The 16821-nt window shown below is 36.7% G+C and overlaps 1 protein-coding gene across 1 annotated transcript in view; it reads left to right on the forward strand.

Moving 5' to 3' along the window:
• LOC107667861 (CUGBP Elav-like family member 5) overlaps positions 1–16821 on the forward strand; it is a 208988-nt gene that overhangs the window by 157267 nt on the left and 34900 nt on the right. Inside the window, exons 4-6 of the mRNA XM_016459588.1 lie at positions 10527–10655; positions 11455–11534; positions 16492–16650. Of these exons, the coding sequence (XP_016315074.1) occupies positions 10527–10655; positions 11455–11534; positions 16492–16650 (368 nt within the window). The remainder of the gene's footprint in view (positions 1–10526; positions 10656–11454; positions 11535–16491; positions 16651–16821) is intronic.

The raw sequence follows: 16821 nt of genomic DNA on the forward strand, positions 1-16821 counted from the left end.
TATTTATTTATTATTTATTTTAGCTTTATTTAAATTACCAAAAACAATTTTTTATAGTTTTAGTTCTAAAAAACACTGACAACACTGCTCTGTATTTCTGCCATTTACATATTTTTCTCTGAAATATGACTAGTTTATTTTGCAAGGTAGCATTAAAAAAGTGTGAGGTATCATAAAAAGATGTGCAGGCCGGATTCAAACTAATTTGCCTTCATAAGCACCATGGATGAAGATTTGAAGATCTGAAGATTTGAATAGCAGTTCCATCTATACATGACTCATTCTGCTCTCATTTTATGTCTGTTTGTGTCTGACTGAAGTTCCATCAGTGATTGATGTTTGGTGGTTTTGATCAGGGTTTGGGCTCAAGGTCAGGGGTTAATCTCAGGTTTAGCACTCAGAATCTAAACTCTCCATGCATGAAATGCACCACCTTGTTTCTCTCCATGTGAAGCGCTGACTGTTCTCCTCACAGATTAAAGGTTTTTCTTTCTCTCTCTTTGTCTGCACACAAACGGGCCGGTTTGATTTCTGTGTCAAAAGCAGGTTTATACTCCCGTCTCAGTCGAGAACAGACACATAAAGACTTGAAAGTCTGAAATCGTGCTGTTCTGCAGATTTGTAGCGTTCACCTGCCAGATGGCCTGTCCTGGATCTGCAGCTGTGAGGATCGTGTCTTGCTCCTGCTGTCTGTCGTGATTAGGGTGAAAAGGGCAGCTCATATATTCCTGTCGGAGTCCGTCGGCGAGATCTTGTGCGGTGAACAGTGTTGGGGAAAGTTACTTTTAAAAGTAATGCATTACAATATTGCGTTACTCCCTAAAAAATAATTACGTTACTTAGTTACTTTTTATGGAAAGTAATGCATTACGTTACTTCTGAGTTACTTTTTGAATCTGGGCAGGGTTTGGCTGTTTGTTTTTAATATAAAAAAGTCCTTTTACAAATGTAAAAGCTCTTTCACAACAAAAGTGGAATGAATATGCCTCGGGCTGAAGGAAATGTAAATTCACGTCTGTACAGTAGAGGGCGCCGCTCAAACAAATCACATGAAGAATATGACACAAGTGAAGAAAGTTCAACGCTATTCAGCAATAACAAAAATAAAACACAAATGCGTAATTTTTGCTTATTAGTATGGTTGAATTGGATCATCGGAGGTCAGTAGCAAAGACATTGGTTAATAAAATGGGATTAAATACATAAACGATATTTGTCTTATTTAACATATTTCATTATTGCAGGTTTGTATAATATTCTGAGCTTGCATTTGACTGTTTTTATTCATTTTGAGGAACACTGAATCTGTTTTTGTGCTGGTGAGATGAGTAAATACATGTTCATATTTAGTCTAGACCTACAGTAAGATCATGTTCACACACAACGCTCTGCATTTACTCCTGATTTCTCTCAACATGGCAACACGAGAGCTGTCAGTCAATACATGGAAAACAAAGTAACTGGAGTTACTTATTTGAAAAAGTAACTCAGATATTTCCTTCTAAATTAAAAAGCAATGCGTTACTTTACTAGTTACTTTAAAAAAGTAATCTGATAACGTAACTCGCGTTTATTGTAATGTGTTACCCCCAACACTGGTGGTGAATTGCACCTAGATGATGATTTTCGTAAGAGTTGTAAATAGCGACAGATCGATATTTTAGACTGGTCGACAATACTTTGATGCTATTTTCAAATTATTGGCACAAACTTATAACCATGCAGATTTAATAAAAAAAAAAAATAATATATATATATATACACAACAATATATATATATATATATATACACATCTCATATGCTCATTGACATATATTTGATTAAAAATACAGTAAGAACAGTAATGTTGTGAAATATTTTTACAGTTTAAAATTACATTTTTCTATTGTAATATCTTGTAAAATGTCATTTATTTTTGTGATCAAAGCTACATTTTCAGCATCATTACTCCAGTCTTCAGTGTCACATGATCCTTCAGAAATCATTCTAATATGCTGATTTGAAAACAGTATTGCAGCTTCATATTTTTGTGGAAACGGTGATACATTTTGTCCAGGATTATTTGATGAATAGAAAGTTCAAAATGACAGCATTTATTTAAAATAGAAATCTTTTGCAGCGTTATGAATGGCTTTATTGTCACTTTATTGTCAATGACTTTATGGTCAAGATCGATAAAAATCTTTAAACTGGTGCAGATCATCTGGTAGTGTCTGATGTACTGTCACAGTGTAACGCTTTATGGATGAGGAACAGATGGATGAAGTGTCTGAGCGCTGTCGAAAATCTCAGTGTTTCGCTGGAGTCTCTGCCCGCTGCTCTGTCATCATCAAACACTGTTTGACAGACTCTAATGTCTCCTGATTTATTAATAAAGGCATTTATTTGATCTGCGGCGAGTGTTCTGTCAGTCTGAGGCAAACCGAGTTTACATACTGAGCAAAACAGTGTGCCTATGTGTGTTGTATTATTTAAATGTGCCATAAGCAATATTTTTTATGGAACAGCATACATAAAATATCCCACTACCTGACAGAGATCACTGAAATAAGTGTCCTGAGAAATCACACCTGTCAGTGTGACGGCCCTAGGCCCAAAAACACACTATCGTTTAGCCAATCAGAAGACCTGGTTGGTCTTGGCCTGTCAGTCACTTTGAACATTCTGGTTGGCTAACACCAGATTTGCTGACTTGACTTTGTAGGATGGGATTTTTGGAGAAATGAGTCAGTCTACTTCAATAGCTAATGCTAGAAACATACGTCACGCAATTACACTCTTAAAAATAAAGGTTCTTTATTGGCATTGAAGAACCTTTAACAACCATGGAATCTCTCTATTCCACAAAAAGGTTCTTTATAGAGAAAAAAGGTTCTTTAGATTATTCAAATGTTCTTCAAGCTACGAAAAAACTTGGTTCTTTTAAGAACTGATCAGTGAAAGGTTCTTTGGGGAACCAAAACTCCAGACATTTTAGGCAATTTAGAAATCCCAGCCAGGAAAAAGAGGATGTACATTCACTCATCTTTCAGACGAACTCCACACACACCGCTTCCCATTTTTACTCCAAACCCCAACGGCACATTTTAAACTTGTGTGTTGGTGTGTGTGTCCTTTATTGCCAAACAGGTCTTGAACATTAACGTTCCCTCTGGCACAAAGCAGCAGAGCTCAGGACTGCACGCATTTAACTCATCCTTGCAAAATCTATTCTTTGCTTTCCCACTTTTCCCCGTGTCCCTTCAGCCTCTGCCGTTTCTCCATTCTCTCTTCCTCTCATTTCTCTGATGTCTTTCTCTTTCTCGTCTCTGAGAGTCCACAGAACAATAACCAATGGGTTTTTCCTCACACAGTAATGTACACACTCCAAAGAAATGAAAAGGGAGTGCTTTTCCAGTGCTAGAAAACCTATTCAGTAGCTCTGTTTTGGAATGGAAAGTAGAACTATAAAGGAATAGTTCACCCCAAAATTAAGATTTGATTAAATGTCCTCACTCTCAGGCCATCCAATATGTAAATGAGTTTGTTTTTTCATAAGAACAGATTAAGATAAATGCAGCATTACCTCACTTGCTCAGCAATGGATCCTCTGCAGTAAATGGGTGCCGTCAGAATGAGAGTCCAAACAGCTGATAAAAACATCACAATAATCCACAAGTAATCCACACCAGTACAGTCCATCAGTTAATGTCTTGTGAAGTGAAAAGCTGTATGTTTGTAAGAAACGTTAATCATTAAGGTGTTTTTAACTTCAAACCCTTGCTTCTGGCTTAAATACGAGTCGTCCATCCATAATTTTGCTTCCTTCAGTGAAAAAGTCATCTGGTCTGAATCAGGGGAGAAATCTGCACAGATCAAGCATTGTTTACAAGTGAAAACAGTCCAAAAGAGTTCTAAACAAATATGTGGGTGGATTTTGATATGAGAGACAACAGGAGATGGACTTTTTCACTGGAGGAAGCGTTATTATGGATTATGGACTCTTATGATTTTTTTTGGCCAGAAACGATGGTTTAAAGTTAAAATGCCTAAATTATAGATTTGTTTCTTACAAACACGCAGCTTTTCACTTCACAAGATGTTAACTGATGGACTAGAGTTGTGTGGATTATTGTGATGTTTTTATCAGCTGTTTGGACTCTCATTCTGACGGCACCCATTCACTTCAGAGGATCCACTGGTGAGCAAGTGATGCAATGCTACATTTCTCCAAATCTGTTCACATGAAGAAACAAACTCATCTTCATCTTGGATGGCCTGAAGGTGAGGACCTATTCAGCAAATTTTCATTTTTGGGGTGAACCGTTCCTTTAAGGCATCTAATCAGTAATTTTTAAGGTGCTGTGTACATGCGTGTAAAGCAGCTGACTAGGCTTTGGAACAGAGCTGGTGTGTGTAGATTCCAACAGACCCCTGGGAGGGAGGGGCAAACAGATTAGACTCATGAATATTCAACATGCTAATGAGAAGCAAATGAGGGGGTCTGTGCAGATAATTAGAAATGTGGCCAGCAGGATCTGGCACAAGAGAGAGAGACGCTTCAGTGGTCTAATATAAATTGTAAATATGGTGTCTCTGTAGTATGCCTTTATTGACGGATAAGGTAATTTATCTGCATCATCAGCAGTTGAGTGTGTCTGTCAATCAAAGTGACAGTTCCCGAGAGGAGTGTTTTATTGCTCACAGGTTGCTCTCAAGATGCTGATGTTAAAATATTTTCTTCTGTCCCAGCTTAATATGAAGAGACATCTTTTAAGTAAGGTTGATTTCCCAAAACACTGTGACTGTGCTGCTTACAAAACACTACTGTTTGTTTGAGCATCTCATCTAGATGGGCAGGATTATCTGTTAGTTTTAAGTGTTTAGGAGTTGTGCAATTCTGAGAGGTTGCACACTTCAGTTTTAATGGAGATCTGTTTCTCATTTAATCTTCTAACTTTGTTTCAGATGTTTCTCCTAAAATTCCTAAATTGAACTTTAAAGTCATTTGCAATTATAGCTTTTTTCTTTTCAGTATTTTGGGTGGCTGACTTTTTACTTCTGATTTCTTAAAGTGAAACACCCCAGGTGAATAGGGTAAAAAGTTGAACTAATAGATATTGTACTTCTCCAGTTGACTGATAGCTTTAAGAATTGCATTTTTTAAGTGTACCAATTTGCAGACATTTTCAGAACATTAATCTGAACGTTGGATAAAGCCATGTTCAAAATTCTTGTTTCATTTTGTTGACATATTATAGTCAAAGGTTTTTACTTTTTATCATTCCATAAATCAGAAAAGGCTGTCAACAGCCAGAGTGAATGAATGAATAAATTCATTAATAAATATATTTTTTTAATATAAATAAAATGTTTAACCAATGTAAATTTCAATACAATGTAAATGTAAACCCTTTTGTAAAAACCTTCAGAATACAGGAATAAAACTGTTATATATAATAGAATATAGAAATATAGAGAAATATAGAGCTAAAAAAATGAACGTGGAGCAGCCCATTCATTTGATGAGAAATGTTTGAGTTTATATTCATATCTCTGACTTGTGATTGCAGATTTGGGTATCTTGGCAGATCTGAGTCTGTGTTATTATTGTTAACCTAAAACTATTCAAATGTGTTTTGGTCATTTAAATAAAGCTGAAATAAGATTATATTACTGAAACTTAAAACTTAAATGAACATCAGAAATGTTGCATTGGCAACTAGTTTAAGTGCAAGTACTAAAATTACTAAAACTATAAAAAAAAAAGAATCTATATAGAAATATTTCAATAAAAATAAAATGACTAAAACCTAAACTAAAATTAAAATGGAAAATAAAAATATTAAAATAAATTCTAAATTTTAGTGAATCCCTTAATAGTACTGTATATGATACATTGTTAAAATCTCGAGACGTGAGATTACTGTTTGTTTTTCTCAGGAGAAACATCTGCAAAACAGGAGACTTATGCAAACGTGTCCATTTATTCTCCATTTGTTTCCACTGCTGTCGAGAAGACACAATTGATATAACAGAGATGATTTCTCTCCTACGGATCCATTTCTAGAGAGCGACAGCACAAGTGAACCCAGCAGAATTTCAGCATATTGCCTATGTTTCAAGCGGTGTGTGTGAGGTGGTTTCTCTCATTAAAGGCTACAGGTCACAGATTCGCAGCACTGCAACTCAACTGCAATAGTCTGCAACCAGCAGCGCAGAGAGACTGAGAGAGAGAGAGATCTCAAAGACTTACTGCCTCCAAAGCACTGAACACACACACACACACACACACACACACACAGATGATGCAACTTGGATTCAAGGGTAAACAGCAGTGGGAATGTGTGCTTGGATGGTAAGAGCGTGTGTGTCGCTGTGAGATGTTTGTATGAGCGTTTCAGTGCCGAGAGTCTGTTGTTTTATACATGCTGTGCTGGTGTGTGTTTATTTCTATATCTGTAACACAAGCAGCGCATCAACAACGCATCAAACTCAGGGCACATACACACTACAGTTTACAGAACACAGAGATAGCATTGATTTAAGTTTGGATGCTGCACGTAAGGACAAACACCAGGATTTGTGACACTCCATCATGTGTCCAAAAGTTCGACCGATGGAGAGCCACCAACCAATGAGAATTTGAGTTGTGTATTTAAAGTGTTCCCAGTTCTTAGCTCTTCGTCTGGTATTGTGAATGTCTGTTGATGTCTACCTCCTCAGCTATGTGTGTTTTCCTGGTTCCTTTGATTTCATTAAAATCTCCCATTTGAGGTATTCCATGTCTCCTCGTTCCTCGCTCCGCGCTCCCTCACAGTAGCAGCGTGACAGAATACCGGACCAAAGCAGAACAGTGCAACTTGGATTCAAGGGTAAACAGCAGTGGGAATGTGTGCTTGGATGGTAAGAGCGTGTGTGTCGCTGTGAGATGTTTGTATGAGCGTTTCAGTGCCGAGAGTCTGTTGTTTTATACATGCTGTGCTGGTGTGTGTTTATTTCTATATCTGTAACACAAGCAGCGCATCAACAACGCATCAAACTCAGGGCACATACACACTACAGTTTACAGAACACAGAGATAGCATTGATTTAAGTTTGGATGCTGCACGTAAGGACAAACACCAGGATTTGTGACACTCCATCATGTGTCCAAAAGTTCGACCGATGGAGAGCCACCAACCAATGAGAATTTGAGAGCTCCAGTTTAAAAAAAAAACGATTCGACCCGACTATTGCCACACCCTTAAAATTAATCCTACATATTTCTTTGCATCAGATATCTGCGGTGATGGAAATAGCCGCTCGATTCTCCGCCTTAGCCCGCCGAGATCTCCCCTTCTTCGAGTATGCCTGGGAATTCTGCGGGCTTGCCGCGGCGACTGCATTGGATGATGCCACCATCAATTCTCTGTTCTGGCTCGGGGCCAACTACCATCGCCCCGTGGACCTCCCAGACACCAAGGGACTATGCTGGAGGGAAGGGATCTTCTGGGGAATGTCCGGCCCGAGCCAGAACCAGCCCGTTGGCCGCTGCCCACTCAAGTTCACCGGCCGCTCCAAAGTCAAGTTTGCGGGCCGCCGCTCGCTCAAGCCCGCCGTCCATTCCTCATTTAAGCCCGCCGGCCGCCGGCCATTCCTCAGTCAAATCCGCCAGCCATTCCTCAGTCAAGCCCGCCGGCCGCTGCAACGACAAGCCCACCGGCCGCCCTATTCACCCGTAACCAAGGGAGGAGGATGAGGAGAAAAAGACTGTCCTCTGCCCTCATCCTAGCCCCAAAGCTTGCTCCAGTGTCGGCTCCAGTGTCGGCTCCAGCCCCAGAGCCCGCTCCAGTGTGGCTCCAGCCCCCGAGTTTAGCCCAAGGAGGGCTCCTGTCCCCGAGTTTAGCCCAGAGAGGGCCCCAGTCCCCGAGTTTAGCCCAGAGAGGACTCCAGTCCCCGAGTTTAGCCCTGAGAGGGTTCCAGTCCCTGAGTTTAGCCCAGAGAGTTACGGCGCGGGACATACCTTCTAGGAGGGGGGAGTAATGTCAGACTCTGTTCCATGTTTTGTGTGTGTTTTGCTCCCCATGTGTTTCCATGCCCTTAATTGGTTTTCCTTCCTGTTCCTGCTCCCTGATTGTTTCTCATTTGATTCCAGGTGTGTCTCGTCTTCCCCTGATTGAGTTGTATTCTTAAGGAGTGTTTTGTTCTAAGTTCTTTGTCCCCTGATTGTTTCCCATTTGTTTCCAGCTGTGTTTTCCCTTATGTTATTATGTTTCATTGGTTCCAGGTGTTTCTCATCATGTCTTGTGTATTTAAAGTGTTCTTAGTTCTTCGTCCGGTTTTGTGAATGTCTGTTGATGTCTACCTCCTCAGCTACGTGTTTTCCTGGTTCCCTTGATTTCATTAAAATCTCCCTTTTGATGTATTCCTCGTCTCCTCGTTCCTCACTCCCTCACAGTAGCAGCGTGACAATAATAGGTATGATTTAGGGAGTATTTTTATTTAATGTGTATTAAATAACAAATAATTATATATATATATATACTGTATGTATATAAAATTTTAGAAATTATATATTATACTGTATATTTTTTTTATATTATTTATATAACGCGCACACACACACACACACGTATATATATATATATATATATATACATAACTATATAACTGAAAGACAATTAAAACATTTTTTTAAATCTGGCACCCTTTTCTCTGTTATCTTGATGGAAACCCTATGGACTAATGCATCATTTGTTAATGTAATGTTTTAATATTTCTTCATCATACTTTACAATTTAATGTAAACAGGTCTGATAAGGGATGGTTTGTAATGTGTTTTTTTTTTTCTTTCTTTTCTCTTTTTTTCTATTTTTGATTGCATTCCTTGTACAGGTAAAAGAGACAAAAATGTAAGATTGCAAATCCATCTTCAAAATCTTTGTCTTTCAATAAAACTTATTTGACAATTTTATTTATTACATTTTTTTTGCCAAGGCTACATTTGGCTAAAATTAAAAACTGAAATAAAAATTTATAAAAACTGTACAGACAAAGTGCAAAAAATAAATAAATGACAAAAACACAACAAAATAAAAATTGTTTTAACTAAAATTAAAATGTAAAAATAAAATATTAAATATTAAAATAAAAACTATAATATAATCTCAAGGATCCTAAAATAACAGTGACAAAAAAAACAAAAAACCGTACTACATTTTTTATTACATTTATGCCGTGAGTATAAGAGACTTCTTTCAAAAACATTTTAAAAAAAATCTTAATTCCAAACTTTTTCCCAAAACTTATCATATATAATATGTACTATATTTACATATATTAGGACAAGGTGTTACAGTGCTAAGATGTTTTCTACAGCTAAGTGACAGCTGTAACACATCCCAGAGGAGAGGTTAGTGAAGGATGTGTAGCCTTTACTGTTTCCATCAGGGCCATAAAGTAAGTGTGTGTGTGTGTGTGTGTGTGTGTGTGTGTGTGTGCGCGCACAGGATTTGGCCTTGCATAGGTGTTTTACTGATGCTTTATATAGATGCAGCTCTCTGTCTGTGTCCGTTAGTGTGTTGCTGAATATAGCTCAGTGCTGATGGGGAGAGACCAGACCTGGACTCATAAAGATGATGACGTCAGGCCTGGACACGCGCAGAGGCTGTCAAATGCACAAACAACACACTAAAAACCAGAGCTTATGATAGAATTCAGTCTGCTGTATGTTTTACAATATATGTATGTATATATATATATATTGTTGTCGTTGTTTTACTTTACATTTTTTATTTTAGTTGATTTTTATGCATTTTTAAAAAATATAAATATCTAAAATATTTTATATATATTTTATTATTTGTATTTGTATTGAATTGTTTGTATTTGTATTTGTACTGTAATATTTGTATTATTTTATTCTATTCATAAATATAGCCTACTATAAAAAAGCTTCTTTTGTGAATGTGTTTACATATTTTATTTAGTTATTTATTTTTATGTATTTGTTAAAACATATCTAAATATATTTTTATGTATTTGTTAAAATACATATATATATATTTAGTAATTACACTTATTTAAGTCTCAGAATCTTTCAGTGCACTTAACATGGTAATAATGTTCATTTTGATTCAAACATCATTTAGTGAATTTGATGTGATTCAGTAGCCGCTCTGACAGATTCAGTGAAGCGTTCATTACGGTGATTGAAACGGTTAATTGGCAGATTGTGAGTCTTTTTGACGGATTAATTTAAAGAATCAGTTCAAAAGTGTCATTTGTTCATCAGCATCATTTGTTTGTGAATTGGACTGCACTGATTGTGCAGTATATTTGTTTTTGATTGCAGCCAACAAAGATGCAATTGAAAGATATGTTGATTATTAATTGTTTTAAGATTATTTGACAGTATCCAGGACTATGATTCAGTCTGCAAACTGCAAATTGGATGTTTGTGGCCTAAATATCTAATCTTCTCTTTGATTTCGTGTCCTCTTGTCATTTTTGTGTGAGATGATACAGTAGAAGTTTATATTGTCTTTGTGCGTTTGTATTTCAGAGGACAGGAAGCTGTTTGTGGGCATGTTGAATAAGCAGCAGACAGAAGAGGACGTGTACCGCCTGTTTGAGCCCTACGGAGTGATTGAAGAGTGCACTGTATTACGAGGCCCTGATGGAAACAGTAAAGGTGAGTTTTAGTTCCTACTTTCATCTCTCTTCAGTATTCACGGCAGTTTTATGAGTCTGAGATGTATTTTATATTCTAAGCTGTTAAAAAATAGTGACCTTATACAGAAAAAGACAAAGTCAAAACAAACAAACAGAAAAGCAGCATTCAACCTTGAGCAGAAGTGCTTTCATTTACACATTCAATTTCACCACGTCAGCCTATTTGAACACGTGCACGTCAAGCCCACACTTTGTGATGGGGTTTCTCAGCGCTAACATGGCAGAATCCATTCTGGAGGGCTGTCAGGTGCCGATATCACCTGACAAACCCCGGCTCGACTGATGTCGTAGTGAGATGATATTTAAATGCAAAACATATAATGCAGTGCAATACAATGATGATTGAGAGATGAACAAATGTTCCTCAAAAGCCTGATGATCATGGATGTTTGTACAATTATACTAAAAAGTCTAAATTATCAATCAGACAACAGAAGGCATGTTTGTAGATTGTGTACAATAGGTTTTAATAATAATATTTGATCATCCTGATAATTTAGAGCCTTAGAAATGTACGTCAAATACAGTACAGTAGGCTTTATAGGGTTAAAAGCACTCCCTCATAAAATAATTCCTACATAGTACATATATGGATAATATGGTACGCTAAGAAAGTTAAATGAGGGTTTTGTTTGTGTGCATGTGCACGTCTCCTCTCTCATCTCCAGTGTTGCATTCACTAGAGACACTCACTCCGCTGCTGATAACCTCCACTGGTCTTCCTCATTATTTCTCTACTCTTTGTGTGTGTTTTTCAGGTTGTGCCTTTGTAAAGTTTTCAACACACACTGAGGCTCAGTCTGCCATCGGCGGGCTGCACGGGAGTCAGACCATGCCTGTGAGTACAATCACACACTATTATACATGCAGCTTTTATAAGCTCGTATTAACTGAGAGGTACTTTTAAACATTCATTCAAATGGTAAATTACCTAAAATATTCACTTTCACCTATACATTCATATGCATTTTGACCTAAAATGTTGAACAAGTTAATGGACATGATATGCGTCAACATGCACTCGCAATGTCATTTGTGAACACACACATGTTGATGTAACAGCAAGCGCACACATGCACTGCTGATGTTGACGGCAGAGCTGCTGTCATGTGTTGAGCTCAAACAGCATCAGTGCCAATATAAGTGCAAATGAGCTGCTGTCAGTCTCTCTGTTTCATCCTGCCTTCTCTTCTGAATGGAGTACTAGCTTACTGCTAGCTTATAAAAGTTACTGCATACTACATACTACTTTTTATGTGTATTTTTATGTATTTTATTATTTACTTATTTAAATTTGTATCTTACAATTGTCCGTTTCATATGTATTATTTATTTGTATTTATTTATTCACTCAAATACTTTTTTTATTTACCTTGCACAACAACAAGAATCTTAATTGGGGGACTGCATAATATTAATTTTAATAGTTAAACAAGAAGTTAGTTACGCTATTATTTTTAATATATAAAAATAACAAACTATATACAAACCATCTTACAATGGTTTTATCGCATCGTAAAACTTTGTTTTATTATTTATTTACTTCATTTATTTGTTATCTTAAAACTATTTCTTTATTTATTTTTGCAAAAAAAATGATATTTAACTTGCACAAACTATGATCATTTTAATTGGATGGACTGCATAATATTATTTTTAATATTTAAAGTTATTAAACAGCATTCATGATACTCTTTTGAAGACGTGTATAGTTAGACTACAATCTGGTAATGAAAATTAGCTAATTAAAGTGCAATATTTTAAATATTTATTAGGGATGCACCGATACCACTTTTTCCAGTACTCGCCCGATACCGATAATTGTATTTTTGGTACTTGCCGATACCGAGTACCGATACCAATATTTTTATTGCATTTACCGATACCAGTATCGGTATCGGTGCATCCCTAATATTTATATCTTAAAACTATTTGATTTGATTTTAAAACACTTTATTTCAGTATTTATTTTTTCATCATAAACGCTGATCACAAAATTCCATTTTAGTCTGTTTCTCACAAACAGCAAAGCTGTTGTATGATTTCAAAAAAACTTTTCTGGTACTTTTATGATATCTTCATATGATTTTTTTGAAGCACTTTAGTCACAGTTGGGGTCTAATTGCATGGAAAAGATCCACTATAATAACTCATCTTTTATCCTTCACAGAACAAGTTGTACAGGTTTGAAATTTTATGAGGTTGGATGAATAAAGACAGAATTTTCTCAGTTTCTAAGTCTATTCTGTCAAAATCCGCATAGAAAATGCTGCAGATTCCTAGCGCACCATCTTGGTATTCCTTACATAGAGAAAATTCACAGTATGCATACTGCACACTGCAATATAACATACAGGCAGTATGTTAGTATGCTATTCTGAACATTTCCTCTCTATCCAAGAGCTCTCACTCTCTTTATCACACTCTTTCTGCATGTTTTCCCACCTCTCTCTATCAGTCTGAGGTTCAGATGAATAATTCCTCTGCCACACATTGAAAGGACAGATAAAGAGGTGTATTTCTCCATCCCCTGAGAGTAGGGCAAGAAGTAGAGAGAAAGAGAAGGAGAGGGAGGAGTACAGATGATCAAACAGAGAGAAAAAACACAGCGTCTAACTGTCACAGAGAGGAAAGACAGGTAGAGAAATGCCTCTGATGAACCACTGTAAATGTGTGTTTAGAGATCAGCTCAACCTTGAGAGTAATTATCCTCAAATGAAGGCCGTATCTCACCCTCACACACACTTTGCATTCCGATAATTAAAAGCATTTACATACTCGATGACAGAATGGATGAGTGAGAGAAATGAGAGATCTAATGGCCTACACAGGCAACGTTTTAAAGTTCACCCACAAATGAAAATTTGCTGAAAATGTGCTCACCCTCAGGCCATCCAATATGTAGATGAGTTTGTTTCTTCATGGGAACAGATTTGGAGAAATGTAGCATTCCATCACTTGCTCACCAATGGATCCTCTGCAGTGAATGGGTGCCGTCAGAATGAGAGTCCAAACAGATTTCTTGTGGATTATAGTGGTTTTTATCAGCTGTTTGGACTCTCATTCTGACGGCACCCATTCGCTGCAGAGGATCCATTGGTGAGCAAGTGATGCAATGCTACATTTCTCCAAATCTGATGAAGAAATGGATAGCCTGGAGGTGAGTACATTTTCAGTAAATTTTCATTTTTGGGTGAACTCTTCCTTTAAGCCTTTAAATTGAAGGGGTCTAGTTTCCCAGAGGAGGTAAGGTAAATGTGTGTTTCACAGACTTGCATTGTGATCCTAATTCCGTCTGAATCAAACAAGTCTGTATTTTTTCTGCACAAAATTACAGAGCAAATGACTTGCTCTGAGAAATCTAATCCCGTCCGGATAGCAATGTCTGTGATTACGGTAGATTGTTTTCACAAAGCTTCTCCTCATTTATTTTGACCTATTGAATATCTTTGTGATATCGCTGCCTGGTGCACCTTCATTATGGATTTAGACCTTTTGCCAAATTTCTGTGTAAGATAACAGCTGGTGGTTTGAACTCTGATTGTGTCCCATCCGACTTAAAAAGAGAATTAAATCAATGAGGAGATTCTGATCACGAACTGCTCAGAGCAGCAGCACCATTAGGTACAGTCTTCACTTTTATTAATTCTTTATTTTTATATGCAATGTTAGAATTAAAAATAAATCACAGAGACTACCGTTCAAAAGTTTTATTATTTACTTCTTTTTTTTTAAAGAAATTAGTACTTTTATTCAGCAAGGACACATTAAATTGATCAAAAATGACAGTAAAGATATTTATAATGTTCGGTTTCTATTTCAAATAAATGCTGTTCTTCTGAACTTTCTATTCATCAAAGAATCCTGAAAAAAATTGTATCATGGTTTTAATGAAAATAGACAGCAATAGACAGTTTTCAACATTGATACTAATCAGAAATGTTTCTTGAGCAGCAAATCAGCATATTAGAATGATTTCTGAAGGAATATGTGACGCTGAAGACTGTAGTAATGATGCTGAAAATTCAGCTTTGATCACAGGAATAAATTACATTTTATGATAGATTCTCAAAGAAAGCAGTTATTTTAAATTGTAATAATATTTCACAATATTAGAGTATATAGCCCAATAATATATAATAGCCCAAACTATTGAACAGTACTGATTTTAAATGTTGATTGTAAATTTACATATAGTAATTTAGTAGTGTTACATATAGTAACATTAGCATTTGCTGCTAATGCAATGCATTCCAAACTGGTTCCGTATTAGTTTACATGCTGCGTGTGAAGGCTGCTGACTATATAGGCAGCTCACTAGGTTTTGGAACAGAGCCAGCGAGAGAGCGTTTAGCTGTACTGAGTTTCAGGAACGTTTTAATAGTCCCTCATTACACATTCAGAGCCATGCGTTGAGTTAGCAAAGGCCTCATTAACAGCTCAGCCTTACAGTTTGTTTGAGTCCTACAGAGCGACACTTTCCACCATACCAATTTTAATGCATTAATATATTTCAGCATCACTTCATAGCTTGTCACGGTGATGTTCAATGTCAAATCTCAAACCTGTTCTGGCGGTCTCACTTTTGAGACTTTTACATAATACCGAATTTAACGCTCATGTTATTTGCTATAGTTCAAAATCAATTCTAATTCAGAATAAAGTGGCAGTGATGTATGTCTTTGTGTAGGATGCACACATACTTTAGAGTGCTCAGCCCCTCAATATGATGCTCACTTTCACCCATAATCTGCATTGAAGTACTGTGTAGGCTTTTGGTGATCAAATCCCCAGAGGTCCAGATCTTCAGAATCTCTGAGACAAGGGGAATATTGTGGCCTTTAGGGCCGATCGATCTCGTGCTGGTTTAGCGGGTCAGGGAGGCCCTGCACACGAAAGGTCAAGTGGTGCAGTAAATCATCAAGAGCCTTTTAATGAGTCTGCATGTGTGCGATTGTGAGATGTTGCACTACGCTTTTTATTAGCACCAAGAGAGCACAAGAAATCACAGGAGAGCACAGGTGACAGAGATGGAGATTTTTCTGTACACTGCAAAAAATTGCACGATTTACCTAAATGATTTTCTTTCTTATAAAACGTTATCTGGTTGCTATTTTTGGATGCAGTTACAATAAAAGAGGACTGATGTTTTAAATTTTCAAAAGGGACCAGTGTTATTTTAGTATTATTTATATAATATTACAGTTATTGGCCAAGGCTACATTTCTAATTTTCGGTTAGTTAAAATAGTTTAGTTTTCCATCTAATATTTATAATTTTTTGGGTTCCCTCCCATCCCCATTTCAGCTTTATTTCATTTTTAGTTTTAGTAAACAATAATGAGGACACAAAAGCACTACTAACATAATTTAGTGTTTAGTCATATTTATATGCTATTATGGTTTTTAATTTATTTTTATTTTAGTTTTAGTTTTAGTTCAGTTTTAGGTTGTTGTTGTGAGTGCCTCATCCTAAACTTATTTCAGTTTCAAATTTTTTAGTTAAGTGTTTAAAATCTAATATTTATAGGTTATAGTTCATAATATTTATAGTTTATTTTATAGTTAGGCTTACGATAGCTTTAAATGAGGAACAGACTGAAATTTAGGTTGAAATGTAAGATTTTCACTGAAAAAAAGTAAATGACACAACTTAAATTTGTAAACTGAATTCATTGTTTTTGGTGCAAGAAACAAACATTAGAAATGGACATGATAGAACATGATGCCTTTAATTCATCTATATATGCATGTTGCAGTGTAACTGTTTGTACAACTGCTATGTGTCTCTCACAGGGAGCTTCGTCGAGTTTGGTGGTAAAGTTTGCTGACACTGATAAAGAGAGGACCATACGCCGCATGCAACAAATGGTCGGCCAGTTTGGCATCTTCAATCCCACCGTGGCCCTGCCGTTCAGCACCTACAGCAGCACCTACAGTACTTACACACATGCGGTGAGCACACACAACATGCATTGCATGCTCCTAAAGGGCCTAAAGAATCGTCCCGTGTACTTGTGCTGTACAGAGCGTATCTGAATTCTCACAGCCTCAGATTAATGACCACTGTCCTTGTCTGAAGCCGTTTTTCACTCTCACTATGCTGCTGAATAATGCATTAACAGA

Source organism: Sinocyclocheilus anshuiensis, unplaced genomic scaffold, assembly GCF_001515605.1.
Source record: "Sinocyclocheilus anshuiensis isolate Anshui unplaced genomic scaffold, SAMN03320099.WGS_v1.1 scaffold1325, whole genome shotgun sequence".
NCBI classification, from domain to species: Eukaryota; Metazoa; Chordata; class Actinopteri; order Cypriniformes; family Cyprinidae; genus Sinocyclocheilus; species Sinocyclocheilus anshuiensis.